This window comes from Astyanax mexicanus, chromosome 13 (genome assembly GCF_023375975.1).
Source record: "Astyanax mexicanus isolate ESR-SI-001 chromosome 13, AstMex3_surface, whole genome shotgun sequence".
Taxonomy (NCBI): Eukaryota; Metazoa; Chordata; class Actinopteri; order Characiformes; family Acestrorhamphidae; genus Astyanax; species Astyanax mexicanus.
In genome coordinates, this window is record NC_064420.1 from 35,859,488 (window position 1) to 35,880,296 (window position 20,809).

At 36.2% G+C, this 20,809-nt stretch overlaps 1 protein-coding gene across 3 annotated transcripts; it reads right to left on the bottom strand.

Annotated features, from left to right (window-relative positions):
* Positions 1-689: 689 nt before the first annotated feature.
* On the bottom strand, positions 690-12,699 carry LOC103026699 (ERBB receptor feedback inhibitor 1). Of its 3 annotated transcripts, none has more exons than XM_007246348.4 (4): positions 12,569-12,699; positions 6,275-6,462; positions 5,206-5,288; positions 690-3,456 (listed from the first exon to the last, which is right to left on the bottom strand). In XM_007246348.4, the coding sequence occupies exons 2-4, from the start codon at positions 6,340-6,342 to the stop codon at positions 2,492-2,494; spliced, it is 1,116 nt and encodes a 371-aa protein (XP_007246410.3). In that variant the 5' UTR covers positions 6,343-6,462; positions 12,569-12,699; the 3' UTR covers positions 690-2,491. The 3 variants fall into 3 exon arrangements, with proteins under 3 accessions (XP_007246410.3, XP_007246407.3, XP_007246409.3); XM_007246345.4 differs by having other exon boundaries at positions 690-3,459; XM_007246347.4 differs by lacking the exon at positions 12,569-12,699 and adding an exon at positions 9,823-10,415 and having other exon boundaries at positions 690-3,459.
* Positions 12,700-20,809: the final 8,110 nt, after the last annotated feature.

Here is a 20,809-nt window from a genome sequence, read left to right on the forward strand (position 1 = left end):
TATATATGTTTTCTTGAAATTTACATTTATTCACTAGTTTTTAGTTTTTAGTTAATGGTGGCTTCAAAATGTTTTGCCTGAATTTTTAGCCAAGCAGACTCACAAATTTTAATATATGATTGATTAAATAGGAAAAAAATATTAATTTGCTTGTTTTTATTCAAAATCCAACTTTGTGAAATAAGCTTTTTCTGGTTTGACTGAAATTTGTGAAACATTTAAATGTAAATCCCATGAATGCTCCATAAATTTGTATAAAACAGCACTTTTTTAACAATACCTTTACAGTTTTTGACATATTCTTCTATAATTTACATATATTTGACACATTGGACCAAGAAAAGGCTGCATCATGTCAACCACCCATCAACACAATCACATATGCATTGTATACTGAAAGTTGTTTGGAAACCTTTTTTAACTGGCTCATGAAACAGTTTATTGAATGAATTTTATTAAGTTGCAATGACCCATAAGTTCACCTACAATGATAATCCTAAGGATATACTAAGTACTAAGTAAATAACCTTTAGACTACAAGAAGATATTCTTCAAAACCATGCTCACAAGTCTCTATTTTTAAACATGGTTCTTTTTTAAGGTTTAAATGGCATCAGTCAAAAAAAAATTAACACACTTAACAGCATACTGCAGTATGACTGCATCTTCTCCACAATAACTGGACGTAGTTTAATGATAAATAAGTCACTTTATTTCTTTAAATAGATCATAGTCATAGTGTGAGAAACTACTCTGTAAATATGTAAATACTGTACATGTACAAAGACAGTGCATTGTCACAGCAAAACAAACAAAAACAACAGTTATTGATCATGAGCCTTCATATGTGAACAAACACTGTACAGATAAATACACACTTAAGCTTCTGTTACAACGAAGACAGAAAAAAGACAAACAGATCCCAATACACTATGTAAACATATGCAGTGTCACATGGCTGGCTTAATCATTGGAGAATGATCAAGTGAGTTGCCAAGAGTGAGTAAATGGGTGGGTAAATACATGTCATGTACGTGTTAAAGTACAGGTTGTGTCAGAGTAATAAGGAACATTTTCGCATTCAGGTCGAACTGGCAGGGAGTAGCCTGCACTGCCCATTTAAAGGGCTCGTTTCTTTTATATATCGTTGCAGTCACTTAAAAACATTGTATCATCAAAATGAATACTTTAGAGAGGCATGTTCCTGAACAGAGATTAAGCATAGTTATAGAGTTATATATACATGTTTCCTTTAACGGGAAATCTCATTTATAAATACTGCGTAATCCAAGACTAGGCTTAATCTCAGTCTGGGAATCTGACCCTTATTTGAATGCAATATAAAGTAATTCTGAAGTATTTCTATTGGTCCAGTCATCTTAAATTTTTTAACATAATGTAAAGACCAAGTACCAGATTTGTATTATGCCAACAAGTGAAAAATTACATTTATGACCAGAGTTTCTAAAACAATTTTTTTTTATTGTATACTATGTTTTGATTTGTGCCATTGTGGTGCAATTGACACTTTCTAAAATAGCAGTCTAGGCTCATAGTATCTATATTAGTGTAATTTATGTAGTGTTTTTTTCTTTAATATCACACAAAAAAAAACATGATTTCAAAATAAAATGTTCCTGCAGCTTGTTTATCTTATATTGAGTTCATGAACTGGGAGGGAACAGTATATTGCGAAACTTTATCAGTGTTTACATGCTATATCAAACTCTTGAAAATTTGAGTGAGAAAGATTTAGTTTCCACGACAGAGTTGTGTTGTGGCATATTTTGGCCAGCATATAATTCTGTTACTTAGAGTTAGAGAGAGATATCAATTAAAATCAGAACAGCTCAGTTTGGACTTTTATAGACACTCTGCCAGCAAACATACAAACACTGAAGATACTGTGGAAGAGGCAATGTGTATTTGATTAATGACCAAACAACTACCCAGAGACATTATGTGTATATAAATAAGTTATATGTATATATATAATCTACATATCTACCAGCTGGTGAGTGCAAATACTATACCTACCAGATCTATCAGCAACACATACAAACAATGGTGGCCATGAAAATGATGTCCACAAAATGATTCTAAAAATGCATTACTTTAAGCTCAGGAATAATAATAACAATAATATTCAGTTCAGTATAAGACCAGCTTATACTAACCAGTGTTAAATGTAAACCATTAGAAAATGAGACTACAGGTTAAGTCCTGGAGAGAGGAACACTCTGAATGGAGTAATACTAAATTAAGGAAAAAAAATAAAAACATGATTTAAATTAAATGACATTAAATCCCAAACAAAGAGAACAAAATGGCTCCACAATGTCCAGCAGTTCTGACCTGCCACTTTCTTTTTTTTAGTACACTGGGTTTGTGTTGAGGTGGCACTGTGTAAGGGATTAATGAAACTAAGCACCTAAATACTGTCAGTATCAGTCAAATGGAGGATTTGTATTTTCGTAAGTTGTATTTAACATCAACTGTGTAGAGTTCCTGATCCCGACTCTTTGAAAAACCTTTCAAACTTGTCCAGGTAGCCTGGTCGCTTAGGCAGGAGGAAGTAATGGGTAGCGCTTGCCTTCTTTCCATCCTCCATGATGGGCAGAATGCATGGGTTGTGAGAGGCTGGCACGCTCTCGCAGTTCTGCCTCTGCTGGGCTTTACTCACATACTTAGGGTTGGGGGCAAAGCTCTGAGTTGGGGGCATCACTCCATTGACGTAAATTGGAAGGCTCTTGGGACTGGGGGCTCGTGGAATGGTGTAGAAGATGGGCTGTCTCGGTGGGATTTCAGGAGGTTGATCTGTATCTTGTGTATCGTTAGTGTTCTTTCTGGATCGAGACGGGATGGGGATCCTAGGTGGAACTTCAGGTTTCTCCTGTGTATTGTAGTAGGACGGGTGCTGAAAGCCCCCAGACCGGAGGTTGGGAGGTTTAAAGGACCCAGCAGGACCTGAGTTAGTCCGCCTCAGCTTCCGCTGGGGCCTTTCCTGTTGCTTTAAATTGTCCCGGTCTCGGTGGATGACCACCTGTTCAGGCTTGTGGCTGCTGACTTTCTCCTGCTGCAGCAGACCATCGTGATAAGCATAGTTAATCTGGCCACAACCACGGAAACTCCGCCTACCCGGAACGCCATATCGGAAGGGTAAGGGTTTAGAGGTGTGATCAGACACCAGTAGCTGGCTCTCGCTGTTGCTGGCGAAGAACTCCACTTCACTGTCCACTGCTTCATCAGAAGACAGGTCCCCTATGTCTGGCAGAGGCGGCAAAGGCTTGGAGATTCTCCTCGGAGAATACGGGGGCGCTTGCTCATAAACCGACAGTTTCTGGAAGGACGGGACGACCTGGTCTCCCTCTGGTGGGCTGTGCAGTGTGGAGAGAAGAAGCTTTGTTGGATCAGCAGGTTTTGCAGAATGAAACTGGTGACCGGGAAAAATCTTTTCTGCTGGGACAAACAACAAAAAGAACAATGTCAAATGGTTTTAAAATCATGTTTAGCCTACGCAGGTTGTAAATTTACTACATGAAATTGTACATGCTCGTACATCTAAAGAAAAAAATCCTGTACTACATGCTATTTGAGCTGGTTTTTAACCACAGGAGGTTCTGTAAAGTCATTTATAAGGGGATTATTTCAGGATAAAGTGTCCGGTTATTTCCCTAAGCTATGACAAATAACCTGGACAGACACACAATAGCCCAGATGTACACATCATTGTTACGAGAAATGTTATTAATGAGGAGACCATCCACTGGTTAAAATATGAATTGAGGTATGAGTTAAAGTATTTACATTGACGCTTAGCCCAATGTCTGTTTAAAGATACAGTCCTGCCCTTCATCAAAAAGACAAAAGAAACGATCAGTTTGATAGTGCGGAAAACTTCCCTTTCATATGGAGATATATGGAGTTTTCATATGGAGTTTTCAAAACAAGCTGAGAAATCATGCTTTTTGTGCATTTTTAACCAAAACACTATAACCTTTTCATAAGGGTTTTTGTTAGATTTTATCACCACATAAATTATTTAAAATGTGTTGCTAAAATAATAATCTGACTCTTGGTTTAGAGTATTTTGGTCTCCCCCTATTCAAACAGATGTCTGATCTTGTATAAGACGAAATAGCTGCTCGGTGGCGCTGCAAAGATGGGCGTTGAATAAACTGACTTGTTAAAAAGACGTTGGTATTGCATGGCAAGGGACAAATCTTGAGGCTATGAATGAAATGTGTCCCTATTTAGGTTTTAGGACATTATTAAATGTAATTTTGAGGGCAGTATAAACTCCCACAATACACATTAGAATGAAAACATTGTAGCTCACAATATGAGCCGTTTTTGCGTTTGAATGCATTGTGACTTTTGTTTCTAAACAATAGAGAGTCGTATGAAATGAAGCTCATATAAGCAGTCAGGGCTCTCTGAGGTGTCCAGCACACTAAGTCACTGCCAGTACGATCCAAGGATCATTGGTTGCAATCAGCAGCCGGAGTCTGAGCAAGCAAAATTGGCCCTGCTTTCTTTGGGTGGGTAGATGGTGCTCTTTCCTGTCATCCTCTCATCTCAGTACAGGCATCTGTTAGCTGATGCATCATAGCCGGGTTGCTGTGCTTTCCTCTGAGTGCACTGGCTACCCAGGAATACCGCATCACTGGCTGATTCACAAGGATGAATGTGCTAGTCTTCACCTTTCTAGTTTTTAGGGCATTACTAGTGATAGGAAAAATACAAATGACCCAGGATCTTCCTTTTATGGGCTCATATTGCAGAGAGAGCTCCAGGTTTAGCCAAGTATATAAGGAAATGCACTCTAATTTTTTATGGTTGTGTGTGTAAGTGGTAAAATTATGGATATTGTTAGTTTCAGTTTAATTGATAGAACCTCCCACAGTAAAACTACACCAGCTCAAACAAATAAGCCTTTATAAAAAAATAAAAAAGGAAAAAAACACAGTCAGTGCCAACTCTATAAAAAAACAGATTAAGCCACAGAAAAAAAAGAAAAGCCTACTACAGGAATCATTTATCAGCCCAGTAGGTGATAATCTGTCTTCCTATAACCTTCTGAACTTCCTGAGAAACATCCGCCTCAGAGTCAGAGGAACAGACTGTGAACAAACTGTGATAGGCTCCCTCCCTCCCACCAGTGAGGCCAGAATGTGCTGGGAGAATTCAATGTCATGCACTTACTTTCAAAGCCCGTGGAGGCCGTGCCTTGTTGATGTGTTTTCAGGTTGTGTTCGATGGGGTCAGCATCGAAACAGAAGTACATGCTGTGGAACACAAGTGGGAGATAGCTTGAATCTTGTTGTAGAGGATAGACAAGGAGGTGTTTTAATATCACCCAACAGAAGTAAGCAAATAAAATACAATGGTACAAAAATAACAGATACAGATTGAGTGTTTAGGTTTTTAAGGTTTATTACTTATTTTATTAATAGCAAAAGATACAGCTCTGGAAAAAATAAGAGACCCCTTAAAAATAATGAGTCTCTTTGATTTTACCAAATTGAAAACCTCTAGAATATAATCAAGAGGAAGATGGATGATCACAAGTCATCATACCAAGCATAAAGTTATCCAAAAGCAGTGTGTAAGACTGGTGGAGGAGAACATGCCAAGATGCATGAAAACTGTGATTAAAACCCAGGGTTATTCCACCAAATATTGATTTCTGGACTCTTTTAATCTTTATGAATATGAACTTGTTTTCTTTGCATTATTTGAGAACTAAAAGCACTACATCTTTGTTATTTTAGCCATTTCTCTTTTTCTGCAAATAAATGCTCTAAATGACTTTTTTTTCTTTGGAATTTGGGAGAAATGTTGTCCATAGTTTTAAGAATAAAATAACAAAGTTAATTGTACTTAAACATATACCTATAAATAGCAAAATTATAGAAACTGAAATGGTCTCTTTATTTTTTTCCAGAGCTGTATGCATTGAGGAATGTTAAATGCAAATTAAATCTGCTATCCACCTTTCATCAGGCTATTAGCCCTTACTCAAACTCCAAAGTTTAATTTGCACAGTATATCTATAATACATATTATATAGCAGAAAGATGCCTAAGTGTTTGGGCCAACCATATAATGACCCATTAAAAAAACAAATGTTGTACAGACTGCACAGTGATTTACTATATAGCTTTCCCAAGTAAACATGGCTAAATGCTGCAAAAATAAAGTACACACAGTACATTCCACTAGTCATTTTTACTGTATTAAAATAGATTTTATGTTTCATGTTGACACTCACCTATTCATAGCATGGTGATGGTCCCAGTATGGTCTGGCTGAAGCCATGTTTTGGGAATGACTGAACATTTACTTCAGAGCGTTTTGCTCCTGGCTGCACTCAGACTGTTATAATCCATAATCCAGCAGCTTCCAACTTCCATTCAGACAAACAGACACGCGTCAGCTCTCCACTCTGAAAGTAATACCCTGTAGTAACAAAAAAAGAAAAACTATTTAAACTGATGTTTTTTATATTCCTTCAGATTTCACACAGTTCACACTGTGTGCCTTCACTGATTCCACTAATACTGTCATCTGTAACTCCTTTTCATGTGGATCAAACCGAGGGCAGGCTTTTTGAAGTGTAGTAATTGCTCAACCCTGGGGTCAGCAGTGGGAGGGTTTCAGAACCTTTTCCCCTCCCTCCATCATTCAGACCTTCCCTAAAATGACAGAGTAATACCCTGCCACAGCCCCCTTTGAAACAGACCCACTGGGGCAGAGCTTAATGAGTACTTTAAAACTCATTCACAACTAGAGAAACATTTTCTGTAGCCAGACAAATATCGAGCAGAATCTTACAACACAACTAAATCTGGATTTATCAATTTAATAAGCAAAACATAAACATCTAATTAAAAATATATATATATACAATTAAGATAAAATATTATGATTAAGTATTGTTCCTACGTAAGCCAAATAATTATTTTCTGTGGTTACTTCTGGTTTACTGAAAGTTAATTAAGGGAACACTTTATCGGTTCTCTATTCACTTCATGGATTTAACAGAAAAAAAGAAAAGTAAATAATGTCTTGAAAATAAAAAAAATATTGTTTAATGTTTAGATTATGATATTCTGTAAACTACTTATGAAAGATTTTATAATGTTTATATCTTTTGATCTTTTTAAGTAATAAAAAAAAAATCATAAGATTTTCCTTTAAAAAACCTTTGTTAATCTGGCCATTTAACTCCATATTATTGCCAGTGAATATAATAGTAGGAAACAGAAAGAGTATAAATATATAAAAGTGCTTTTGTAATATTAGGTGTCACAGGACTGCTTTAACAAGCCTGGAACTTCCAGTAAAGCATGATTAATCATACAGAAGTAAAGATAATAATACGAAGGGCTATGAACTATCAAAAAGCATTGATAAATAAGTGAGTATAACACCTGATATCAATTTATACATTAATAGAGGCTGAATGAAATTAATTGACACATTTGTGAAGATGTGTGACTGGGTAACGTTTTGTTATGTTTTGTGCAGTAGTCTAAAAAAAATATATAAATATAAATTATATTTAATAGATAGTTGTACACTAAATAATAATAGGAAATACAAAACAAATAATAGTAAGACATGTAAAAAGAAACAATTTACATGCAGTTACGTTGCATTTTTAAAACGTATGTGAGAAAATGCTTTTAAAAATTAAATTGTGGCAAACAGGCTCAGAAATATAGAGAAATTTATCTTTTGCAAAAATTCTGTTCTACAAACAAGGCAAAAATTATGTTTTTATGTTTCCTATAGCTTTATTTGTGTGCATATAAATACCAAACACCTCAGCCACTAGGCATTCAGCACAGTCTGCGCTCCAAAACAAACCCATTCAGAAGGAGGTGGGCTGGCATCCGAGTGAAATCCAGAGAAAATCAATGAAATACCAAGGTAGCCTGCATTACGCAACTTATCACATGCCCAGCCTCTGCTCCGCTTCAGTCAGAACTCAGAAAGACTGAAGCTTACCACCATTAATTCCCCCACTAAACAACCCGCATGTACATGAATGGAGGCACTTTACAGCATGAATAGTGCTTTGTGCTTTTGTGATGGGGAGAATGCCTGTGTATTTTCAACAGGAAGGACTCATGCATGAGGTCAGGCCTCTGCCTCCACATGCAGGACGGAGGTATGAATGAGAGGAACGGAGGAAGCATGGGCCGAGCACCTGGAGGAGGGCAGTGTCCATTATCAAGGCCATCCCACACTAAAACAAACAGGACTGGATTAAGCCAGCTTGACTCAACGCTATGACACAGCACAGACACCCAACAGAACATTTCACAACAATACGCTCTCCACCGCGCAGGCTTTCGTCATGAAATCAATGAAACGTGTGCACACACTCACTCACACACACACACACGCACACACACACACACACACTCACACGCACAACTATGTATGTAGGCTTGTGGCACGAGTCCATGTAGCTCCTTCAACACTGAACAGAAGATTATACTATGTAAACACAAGAGCACGCCCGGGTACATGCTACGTGACTGGCAGCAAAACACGGCAAAATAAGTCGTAAACACATTTTTCACCCCATGAAGATCCTGTCAATTAGCTTCAACAGCATAAAAAAAGAGAAGAGAAGTATAGGTGGGTGAGGTGACATCAATATATTTGTGATTTAAATACAATTCCATGATACAATTTATGTCACATATCCATTTAACCAAAACTGGGACCATTTAAAATACAACTGTTAAAATTTTGTGATGTATTACTAATTTTAGTGCTGACACTTTTCATATACTCTTGTATGAGAATATTAATTAATGCTAATTATGTTACATCATCTACAAGACATCTAGACCTCACACAGGGAAAACAAAGAACAAAGTCAATTATTCTCTCCAGGAGTACCAGGCATGGATGTCATGTAGCATTACCAAGTATCACACCTACAAATCCATCAATAACAAAGCCAGCGCTTAGACAGTTGCGCCACTCAAAAGCCCAGTACGGATAAATAAAACATTAATAGCACTAATGATGTCAACAATATTCTTTAAAAAATTCAAAACAACCACGAAGAAGAAATTACAAATCCAAGGAAATCATCATGAATACTAACTCATGTGTTATTTCTTGTGCATTTATCTTGTCTTGTCTAACTCATTAAAATGGTACATTAAAAGTGAACACATTGCAAGACAGGGACTGTAATAATACCCACTCCATCTGGCGACTTACAATATCAAAAATAATACCAACCAAATAATTCTTATAAAATGTGCATTCCATACTTCTATGTTTCCATACTACATAAAATACGATACACATCACAGGGTTACGATTTAATGTATTGAGACCTGAGTCAAAGAAGGCTTAATTTATCTGATCTGAAGACAACACTGCTATTTAGTCAAGGTCAAGGTTTAAAAACAAAAAATATGGAACAAATATTAAAAATCTCTACTGTGTTTTTAAGAATCAATATTTTGAGAGTATTGCAAAACATAATACCATAATTTTTAAGCCAGAAAAGCAAAGAATTAATTAATTAACCATAGCTGCATCAACTGCTGATGAGGAGGACTGTTTTCAATAAGTAACTCAGTTTTGATTTAGGCTCTTAAAGCTTGAATCCTTTTAAACTCATCGGAAACACTGATGATTTGTGTTTTTTTTCCTCCACTGGTAAAACTCAGCCAGTGTGCACAGCTTTGTATTACGTTGTTTTTCCATGTAATTAGTGAATAATAACCATTTGAAAGTAATAAACACCAAAGGCTTGGAAACAATTACTAAACATGCGCCTACCTCATAAATGTCCTGATTCTCCTGAATTCACTATTTTTATATGCTGTAAAACATAGTCCAGATTTCACCCCAAACTCTCCAGTTCTGAAGGAACTCCTACTGTGTTAGATTAACTCCAGCTCTGTTCCTCTGGGTCTGGATGGAGTTATATAAACACGGCTGGTGCCTGAGGGACGTGCTGAGAACGGACCACTGGAGTAAATGTTAAACTTTATGCTATTCCTGTCAACCAGTGTCACAAGCTGTTCCCCACGGTTTCAGGACTTGCATCAATATTGTTCCAAGAATGACGTGATCGACCCTCTACTATCAACAACAACCAGATTCCCTGCAAAAGGAGAGTTATCAGCTAAAGCTATGTTACACTCTACAATATTTCAACAGGTTTCTGTCCTCTTCAGTTCTGTTGCAACTCTGTTCCTCTCACACACCCACAGAGAGCTCCCAAAGCCCAGCTGTGACTCAGGTACCAATCATCCCGTATGTGGGCTATTCCATTACAGCCATATCAGAGCTATAGTCCAGCACATATAAGTTAAATCCATATCATTATATAAGTCATTATTTAGGTTATTAATGGCATAAAGAACTACTTTTATACACATATAGCCAGCATTTAAATCTGTATAATGGAGTCTTCATTATATATATATATATTCTTAGATGAAAAATAGAGCTCTAAATACACAGTTGTATGTTATGGATAATTATGGATTATTGCTTTAATTTAAGCTTTTATGTTATTTGTATACATAACATATGTTTCAATACACAAATAGATATATGGAATACATATACAGCACTCTAAATAGCCCATTTGTCAGTCCCTAAACACATATTACAGACATTAACAATCCATATATACACAGCACATTAAATCCGTGTTAAATCAGCACACGTTACAGATATACATTACTATAAATATGTATATTACTTCACATAACTTAACAAATCTGTATATTAGATGCATATATCCTATGCTATTAGAGGCACGGAATGCTCGTAAAACACAGCTCTTATTCCTTAGTCCACATACTGAATATTAAAGACTAAAAGCATTCTACATAAAAATATCCTAATCTTTAGTCCATCAAACTGTATAGTAAAATATATTTAGGGCTCTAAATAAATATGTCATATTCTTTAGCCCAAAACCCAGATATTAGAGATTTTAAATTTAGTAAACTACGAAAAAAATATCAACAATGTGTATATTAGATATACATGACTATTAATAGCCGATCCTTTAATTCATAAATAGGCATAGTAAAGACTAGTAAAGATAGTAAAAATCCATAAATACACAGTCAAGCACATAAAAAGTACTTTACTCTATATATACATTTTTTAAGTGGAAAATCTGTACTGTATGTAAGACACATACGTGTATATATATATATATATATATATATATATATATATATATATATATTGCTCTAAATATCTTATTACTCAGTTCACAAAACTGTATGTTTGATATATATAACTCCATATATCAATAAATCTGTATCTGAGGCCCATACAGGGCTCTCAATACACACATCACTTCAGCTCTAAATACACATATTCTAGGCTATTCTTCAATACAATTATCTGATTATTAGAGACATATAGTACTTTAAATACATAAATCACAAGCTATTCCTCAGTTCACCAACCTTTACCTTTAGCTATTATGTACATAAAGAGCTCCTAATACAAGCTATTCATCAGTTTACACATTTGTATACTAGACACATTTAAATCTCTAACCACACATATTCCACAGAATATGTTCACAGATCTGTATATTTAGAGAGACATACAGAGCTCTAAATACACATATCCTAGGCTATTTCTCAGACCTCAAAAATGTGTATTGGAGCGATACATAACTCTAAATACACATTTTATATTTCTTAGTTCACAGATTTGTATATTAGAGACATATATAGAGCTCTAAATACAAATATATTCACCTTTAGTCCACAATTCTGTTCATAAGTGACATACAGAACTCTAAATACAAATATTATATTCCTTAGTTCACAGATTTGTATTTTAGAGACATATATAGAGCTCTAAATACAAATATCTTCATCTTCAGTTCACAATTCAGTTTATAAGTGACATACAGAGCTCGAAATACACATATTTTATTTCTTAGTCCATACCTTGTTTAATAGACATATATAGAGCTGTAGGTACAAATATCTATATCTTAAGTCCACAATTCTGTTCAGAAGTGACATGCAGAACTCTAAATACACACATTATATTCCTTTGGCCACAGATTTCTATATTAGAGACCTATATAGAGCTCTAAATACAAACATCTTCATCTTCAGTCCATAATAATGTTTATAAGTGACATACTGAGCTCTAAATACACATATTCTAATATTTAGTTCACAGATTTGTATATATTACTCTACATTTCCAGTTCTTAAGCCAACAAATCTTTATTCACTCGCATGTAGGAGAAAAAACACAAACTCTGAAACAAAATCAGCATAAACATCTTCCGTACTTGTTTGGCTATTTTTTTTTTCAAGTTATATCAATAAAACCTGTCCCAGTGGCCCTCACTCCACCCTGTATCCTCCAGTAACACATCTGTAGCTAGATTAGATACCCTCAGCACTCTGACTATAGGAAAGACTGGGCTGTGGTTCACATGACACGTCAGAAAGTTATGAAGAACTCACAGCTGACTGTAGAACATCTAAATGAACGTCTCCTAAAGAGAAATAACTCTGTCACTCACGGGTTATTGATTCTTCTCTCTTTTTTCCCCGGAAAGAGGCTGAAATCTCTGCGCACTTCCTCCGTCACAGCCTTAATCTCTCGAATGATCACACGTGCGGGCGAGCCACAAATCAACCGGCCAGCGGAAACTCCTTATATGGACTGATGACGGCAGCACGCAGGCTCCGCCCCTGCTCTTAAAGGGACAGTACGCGCTACAGTGAACTGAACTGGGCACGGCAGCATTGTGGGAGTTTCTCAGTACTGAGAACCCGGAGCACAGAGTTCTAGTTCTTGGAAAGAACTAGAACACAACAACAACACAAACACAGCATACATATCAAACATGCTGTGTACTGAATACTTTACAGAATTACATTACATTATAGTATTATAAGAGCTAAAAGAGCTATAAGTTGACATCATGTAAAAAAAAAAATATATATATATATATATTGTGTTGCCTCAACTTATTAAGGCAAACTAAATGATTAAGGCATGGGACACCTTATTAAACCATGGAAAATATTATTATAGGCATGGGGATTATAAGTCAGTGGACAGCTTACTAAGGCATGGGAATGAGATAATTAAGTAATTGGGACAACTTATTAAGGCATGGGGACCATGTAGTAGTTATGACATGGGGACAACTTATTAAGGCATGGGAACAAGGTAACTAAGGTATTGGGATGCCTTATTAAGGCATAAGAAGTAGATAATTAAGGCATGGGGACAAGATAATTAAGGCTTGCGGATGACTTATCAAAACATGGGAACGAGATAATTAAGTAATGGGGACAATCTATTAAGGCGTGGGAAAGAGATAATTAGGATGTGGGGACGACCTACTAGATAATTAAAGCATGAGTACACTTTATCAAGACATGGAAATTAGATCATTAGGGCATTGGAACCAGGTAATTAAGCAAAAAGGACAACTTATTAAGGTGTGGGAATGAGATAATTAAATTATAGGACACAACCTAATAAGGCGTGGAAATGAGACAATTAAGGCGTGGGAAATAGATAATTAAGACCTGGGGAAGTCTTATTAAGACATGGGAACGAGATAATTAAATTATGGGAACGACTTATTAAGGCATGGGAATTAAGTAATTAAGGCATGGGGAAGACTTATTAAGGCGTGGGAACAAGATAAGTAATGGGGACAACTTATTAAGGCATGGGAACTAGATAATTAAGGTATAGAGATGCATGATTAAGACATGGGAGCAAGATAATAAAGGCACGGGGACGCCTTATCAAGAAATGCATAATAGATAATTAAGGCACGGGGATGAATTACTAAGGCTTGGTAATGACTAACTAAGGCATAGGGACTAGATAATTAAGCCGTGAAGATTATTTATTAACCTCACATCATAACTACCCAACTGAATAAACAATTTCTGTTAGGATCAAACTAAGGATGAACTAATGATAAACTTTTTTTTTTTTAAAACAACTAAAATTTAACTTTAATGAACTTTATGAGATTCTCTTTTTTGCTTCATTTTTAAAAACAGAACCAGGTAAACAATTTATATTCTAACTAAGTTGGCAATGAATTCTGGGTTTTTCTGTTCATTTTCATTGGTAAGTCACAAACCAATGCATCCTTGGTTTTTGGGGATAAACAAAAATACATCCTTTAACTTAAGCTTTTCTTTGTAAATACAGTTTTTCATATCAGAATTTAACTTGTGCAGTGAAAGATAATGTCAGGCAAGAATACAAGTTTCCCAAAATACCATGGCATATTCAAAATTGTCCAGTGTTTACTTATTCTATATTTTAAACTTGAAAAACTCATGATCATCAGATTTTCACTAAACTGTTGACTCTTAATATTGGTCAAAATGAGAATATTCTATGAGAATACACAGCTTAAATGGATTAATGTGTACATTTACATACATTTACACCATATTACATGTACAAACCCCGTAAATGTACCCATTATACATATCAATACATTGTGTTCATTTATGTGGGCTCAGTGATAAAATGCAACAACTGTGCATAAATATCCCCTGTGGTACAGTTACAGAGGTGTGTGCAGAAGAATAATAATCAACCAGGCATGAATCACAGTCATTTTCAGGCCATTTTTAGTACAGCAACAACAAAGGCTTTAGAAACCATAACACACCCACTTAAATATACAATGTGCATTTCCCTGTTAGAGTCATAGTCATAGTCCTGAGGTGTCCCAGGCTCTGTTTCTGCAATTCCCTAATTAGGGCTTTAAGGATTCTGCTTCAGCAGCTGTGCCTGGCAGGAGCACAGGGGCCTGAGCAGCTATGTCACTGCATGCGTGGGTGTGAGGAGGCGGCTCTGCAGGAATTGCAGTTCATGTGGATTGACACAAAGTATGATGTTTCATTTTTTAAGGATGATAAGACAGTTCTAAGACAGTGACTAGACTACTGAAGAACACAGGCAGGGCTTTCAGAGGAATTACAGTGGAGGACTAAAGAGGCCTGAAATACTAAAAGTGCTCATCTTTCTTCCAAACCTTATGAGATGTTCAAACAAAGGCATTGTTGTTAATTATACTGTAAACTGTCTTTTAAAGGTTATAATGAGGAATAAATGCAGCGTTCAATTAGAACATTGTAATTTCCTAGTGCCAAATAAGAAATGTTAAATAGGAACAGTCCACCAGGTCGGATTTTTTCTTGGAAAGCCCATGTTCAGAAAGAAAGATGGCTGCACCGTACATCAACAATTGTTAAAGCAGCATTATACCACATTAAGTTACGACCCTGCAATGTGATTGGCTAAGAGGTGTTCTATGAGTGCCGTTATCAGCCAGTAATGCACTGTAACCAAAGCTCTACATGTATTACTCTGCCACATACAAGTAACCTAGCAACAATGTAGTGTTTACAAGCCAAACAGCGCAGCTACAAATAGAGCAGCAATGGAACTATTTTAACTCGCGGAGTGTTTATAACCAAACAGATAATATTTTCTTGTCCTCTTTAACTAAAAAATGGAACTGTGGTATAATCGCAATAATACAGTTGAGTGTATTATTGTTTAAGTATTAAACAGTTCATTAGCACTTCTGTCTATTTGTGTGTCAATAAATCTGGTGTCCATCTGTACAGTACTGATATTTGAATGTGCAAAATAATGCAATGCAATAATGCATTGTTATGAATAGGGATCGCTATCAATGCTAACTTAGGGCCATGCTAACAATGACTGCTGATATCTGAATATCTAACTAGAACACAGTTAACTTGACTGTGATGGAATTTCAAGCTCTGATGTCCAAATGGAACACTAGTTTTACACTGTAAAAAAAAAAACTTAAAATTGTTCACCTTAATGTGAACACGATATTGAATTACACCATAAACTATAGCAAACTTATTGCCTCAACTAACATTATTAAAGCTGATGTCTGTAAGTTTTAAGATTTGGGGGATTTAGGGCCCTCTCTGGTGAGAATGGGTAATTGCATCGAGCATGTGGAAGAATCATTTTAAACTGGGCAGGTGTGATGCGGTCTCTTTTCAGAGCGGATGAATCTGATACCAGGTTATGTTTAGTCAAAGAGAGAGAGCGCAGTCACGAAACTCTCTTCACCAAACACCAATATGATATTAATCCTGGTTTTAGAACAAACTCTTTTTTGGCTTCAGAGCCTGCTTCATTCCTTTGTTTCTTCGGTTTTACTATGAGTGAATGAGCTACTGAGCTCTGAATTTGCTTTTCTGAAGTCTCCGTTGCTCCACCAGCCGCTCTTGTTCAGTAAAACTTAGCCGGATTCTCTTTCAGAGGCTGTACGTGTGGCGTAAGTACGTACAGACGTGTGATGTGGCCAGAAGAACTCCTGCGTTAAGCGACCCGACACCCCAGTTTTAGAATTAATATATTAGGCTTAGCAGTGATGGTCGTTCCAGCACACTGGTAATATTAAACACAATATTCTGTCCCTTTTCCACTCAGAAATGCTTATGCTCAATTTGACTCTTTATTTAAAAGGGGTACACTGAACATTTATGCAGGGGTTTTCACCAGATGTTGGTCAGGCTATTTGCATATTGGGCATGTCCTCATCTCTCACTCGCCCCCACTGGCTGCTGCTGCCTTCTCTTGGGATTTATATACTGTATGTGTTATATAATAATTAACTGCCTGGCCTCAGTGTTGAAGGCTATAAGAGCAAGTTGCTGTGTTTTGTGGTGCACAGTGTAAATATATGCTGTCTGGGTCCAGCTGGTCATATCTGCATTAATGTGAGCTTGTATGACTGATAATAAGACATACATAAATTCTCATAAATTCTCAGTTACTTACCTAAATTAACCAACAATATAGTGTCGTGCTCATTATGTAAGTTTGATTTATGTTAAATGTGACTGACACAAGTTAACTGTTTTAATTGATTATAAAGGATAGTCAGCAGAACTACACAACACAAAGTGATTTCTTTAGCTGACTCAATGCAAAATATTAAAGTGGACCAACTTATATACATATGGTTCACAGATTATATTTTAATCGACTCAACTTATTTTCTTTAATTGGACCAAACGTCTAGGGTTTTCTGCAAAACTTAAAAATATACTAAAATTAGGCCAGTTAAAACAATAGGTTGTGTTGGTGTAAGTTGGTGAGAGTTCATTTTTTTTACAGTTACATAAACACACATTTTATTAAAGGCACATAATTGTCAACGAGCCAAAATGAGCAGCAACAACTAGTACAAGTATCTCCTTTTAAGCTCAGTGACTTATTGCGTCTCTGAGGACCTAAACAATAGTTCAGCTGGGCTGAGAGCTCTGGGGGATATGCTGTGGTGGTCTGAACTTCAATGAGAAGGGTCAACTCACTTCCTGTCCCTGTCTCACAGTCCCACACACAGCTGCTGGTGCCATATATCATATATCAACCATCTTTTTGAACTGTTATCGGATATACAATATCATCCTGACTCATTTGCCACACCCTAAGTTTGTAATCAGATAAGAATATATATATATTGGCTTTTATAAAAGGTATATATAAGTCCCCTTATATTTAAAGGGCTTGTATAGTGTGTACACAATGTATGTACAGAATGTAAAGAACCTTTTAAAGGTTTAAATCTAGAAATTTTATATTTTGTAGAGATTTGGGTACTCTAAAACAGTTACATCACATCACATTGGCATCACATTACTTCATATTAGAGAAGGAAAAACAGGTCTCGTATAGTGCCAGAAATGGTTCTTCATATGAAACAATAGATAAACTCTTTATGGTGCAATATGGAGCCGCTTTCTTCAAAAAAAAAACACATACAAGAGCTTTTCCATCAATGACAAGAACCATTTAATCAGGCAGCCGAAGGACCATTCAAACCTTCAAGTGGCTCTTCCACTTCCACCATCACAGTTCTATATTTAACCACTGCCTTTACTAAAGAACCCTTGAAGAACCCTTTATTTATGTGTTTAGTCACAATGAGAATCCCATTAGTAGCCGACTACAAAAGTATGTTTTCAGATTAATATGTCTAAAGTTCGTATGACTATCTTGGAAATTCACAATAAGAATGGGACAATATGGAACATAAACCCTAGGTGATATCTCACTATAAGCTATAACATCGATATGAGCTCTATCAGCTTTCTTTTTATCAGCTTGGCTTCCTGCGAGAGCAGGATTGTGGAGAACATTTACCATCCAGTGGGACTTCAAACAGCCACAAAATCAGCCGAGGGACCTGTCAAATCTGGAAAACCGGGCCTCTTCAGGATGCACTCGAGGGTGTGTGGTTAGAATTGAGTGATTCTTGGTAATGGTAGATCAACATCTAAAAACCACAAATGACTTCAGCAGTAACCCGACTCTTGATTGCTATTTCATAACACAAAAGTGATCAAATACCAAAGAAAACCATATGTTTGCGGAACTGACATGCTACAGTTGTTCCTCTGTTCCCAACGAGAAGCTCAGAGATCTTTTTCATCTTTTGGCAAATGTGGATATGTCAGCACTGCAGGACAAAGACTTCCACATATTGAAGGCTTAACCCTTGTGTGGTGTTCATATTTTTGTTACTCGTTTACTTTGTTACTTGTATTTAATTCAGCAAAATTAAGCAATTTTACATTAATGCTTGCTTCACCTAAATTGCAAGCAATATAAACAACTTACATGGTTAATATTTGCGCTTTACCTTTCTTTTGTTACATTTCTTTCAAAAAGTGCTACTCTTTTTTTATTAGTTTTTTAATAAAATGAATTTAATTCAAGATATGAGTAGAAAATGTGTTTAGTTTCAAATTTACAAATGAATCAATGTTCATTAGCCCTTGGCCAAACATACTGTATGTAATATAAATGGTTGGGGGGGGGGGGGGTGTACAGTGTGTGTTTATCGAAAATGTGTTTTGATATATGTTTTTCACAAAAAATGAGCCAATGCCAATGAGTTTGAGTTCGAAAAAATATATTTTTAGTATCATTTGATGAAAAATGAAAACGGGTCCCACAGACCCGAACACCACACAAGGCTTAACTCACCACTGCATGCTTTAATATAAAAATAAAGAAAGAAATCATTTAAAACCAGAGTACAACCAGTGATATTTAAGGCCTTCCGACAAAGAACCTTATATGAACCATTTCACACTTTTATGATAAATCAGTTTTTGCTGTTTTATGTTAAGCGCCTTTATGAATCTAGAAATATAAGTTGAAATAAAACAGTTTTCCAAGTGGGGTGCAGAGTGGTTCAGGGAACTCAACGCTGCTGCTATGATCGGGAGCTGCTATGATCGGGTTCGAATCCCGGTCATGCAGCTTGCCATCAGCTGCCGGAGTCCTGAGAGAGCACAATTGTCCTTGGTCTCTTTGGGTGGTTAGATGGCACTTTTTCCCCTCATCACTTCTAGGGTAATGTTGATCAGCACAATGCATCTGTGAGCTAATGTATCAAAAAAGAGGTTCTGTGCTTTCCTCCGTGCACTGTGATGCTACTCGGCATTGATGCGTCAGCAGATGTTCGAAAAAGAGGCGGTGGCTGACTTTACATGTGTATATATTTCACCCTGGGAAATATATATGGCTCACTAGCAGCTGAATGGGTGGAATTGGGGAGAAAAAAATGAGAGAAAATTAGAAAAAAATAATCTCTAAATGCAGTTTTAAATTATTTGAACTCCACTGGCTGTGGTTTAAGGCTCAAGATAAATAAAAAAAATCTTCCTTTTTTTGTAAGGATAGCAACAATATATATATAACCTACTCACAAAAAACATGCTGATGCTCATCTAAACATTATCTGTTCTTCCTGTATCAAATATCTGCTCATTAAATGCTTTGGTATGAAGAATCATCCTTCCCTCTTTTATTGCATGATAGAGCTGAGTGTAATTGAGGTGGTGGAACCTGCCTGGGCTGTTGAGTAGCTTTTTCTTCATTGTTCTGATAGGCTGTGCTGGCCGACGACACCCACTGCATTTTTCCAATGAGTAAGTTCCTTTGTAACCAACAGCACCAATCAAGTCTCAAGGGTGGGGTGACACAGAAACACTGGCTGTCCCTGTCACTCCATGGCACCACTATACTGCAACGCCTGTGACATGGACACACACACACACTTCATATACATCCAGAAAAGGGTGACGTATAAACACACAAAGGCTCCTGAATTGTGAAGAAAAAATATGCAATGAGATGCAAATGAAGCACAGCTATTTCAGAGAACTGTGACTGAAATGTGTCTGATTTCTATTCCATTCATGAGACGCCAGTTCTCCTACAGGGTGCAATTCAAATAGTACACTTCACAAAATGCAACTTACAAAAAAAAATTAAAATGACAAAAACATTTTTAAATTGAGTCAACAAGAAATCCTTTGGTCAAATGTGATATCAACTTTTTAAAGGTGAATGACAAGAAAATAAGTCACACTACATGTCACCTGTCACCATGTCACTTCTAAATTAAATATATTTATTCATATGTAAAATAACTTTTTTACATTCTGAGAATTTAAGGGTTTTTAAATTTCCTACAGGACATTTGGAGAAGCTGCCCATTCTCTCTCTACTTCACTTAATAATTCTAGATCAGTAACATGTATCAACCCAAATTCTGCAGGTTTGAAAATAGACGTAAAAACTAGACAAACAGAACGAAACTAAAGGTTTGGAGGACATGAACTGTTTGTATTTGTATGAGTTGCATTCCGAAAAATATTGATTTTAAAATGAAGTTCAGAAAAGGTCCAATTTTATGATTTTATTC

What these genes read in the sequence shown, in the direction of transcription:
- LOC103026699 (XM_007246345.4), bottom strand. Translation starts at nt 6,342, where the DNA reads ATGTTCAGTCATTCCCAAAACATGGCTTCAGCCAGACCATACTGGGAC. An exon ending in CATCACCATGCTATGAATAG is followed by an intron (nt 5,289 to 6,274) that starts GTGAGTGTCAAC and finishes TGTGTTCCACAG; the next exon opens with CATGTACTTCTGTTTCGATG. An exon ending in GGCCTCCACGGGCTTTGAAA is followed by an intron (nt 3,460 to 5,205) that starts GTAAGTGCATGA and finishes TGTTTGTCCCAG; the next exon opens with CAGAAAAGATTTTTCCCGGT.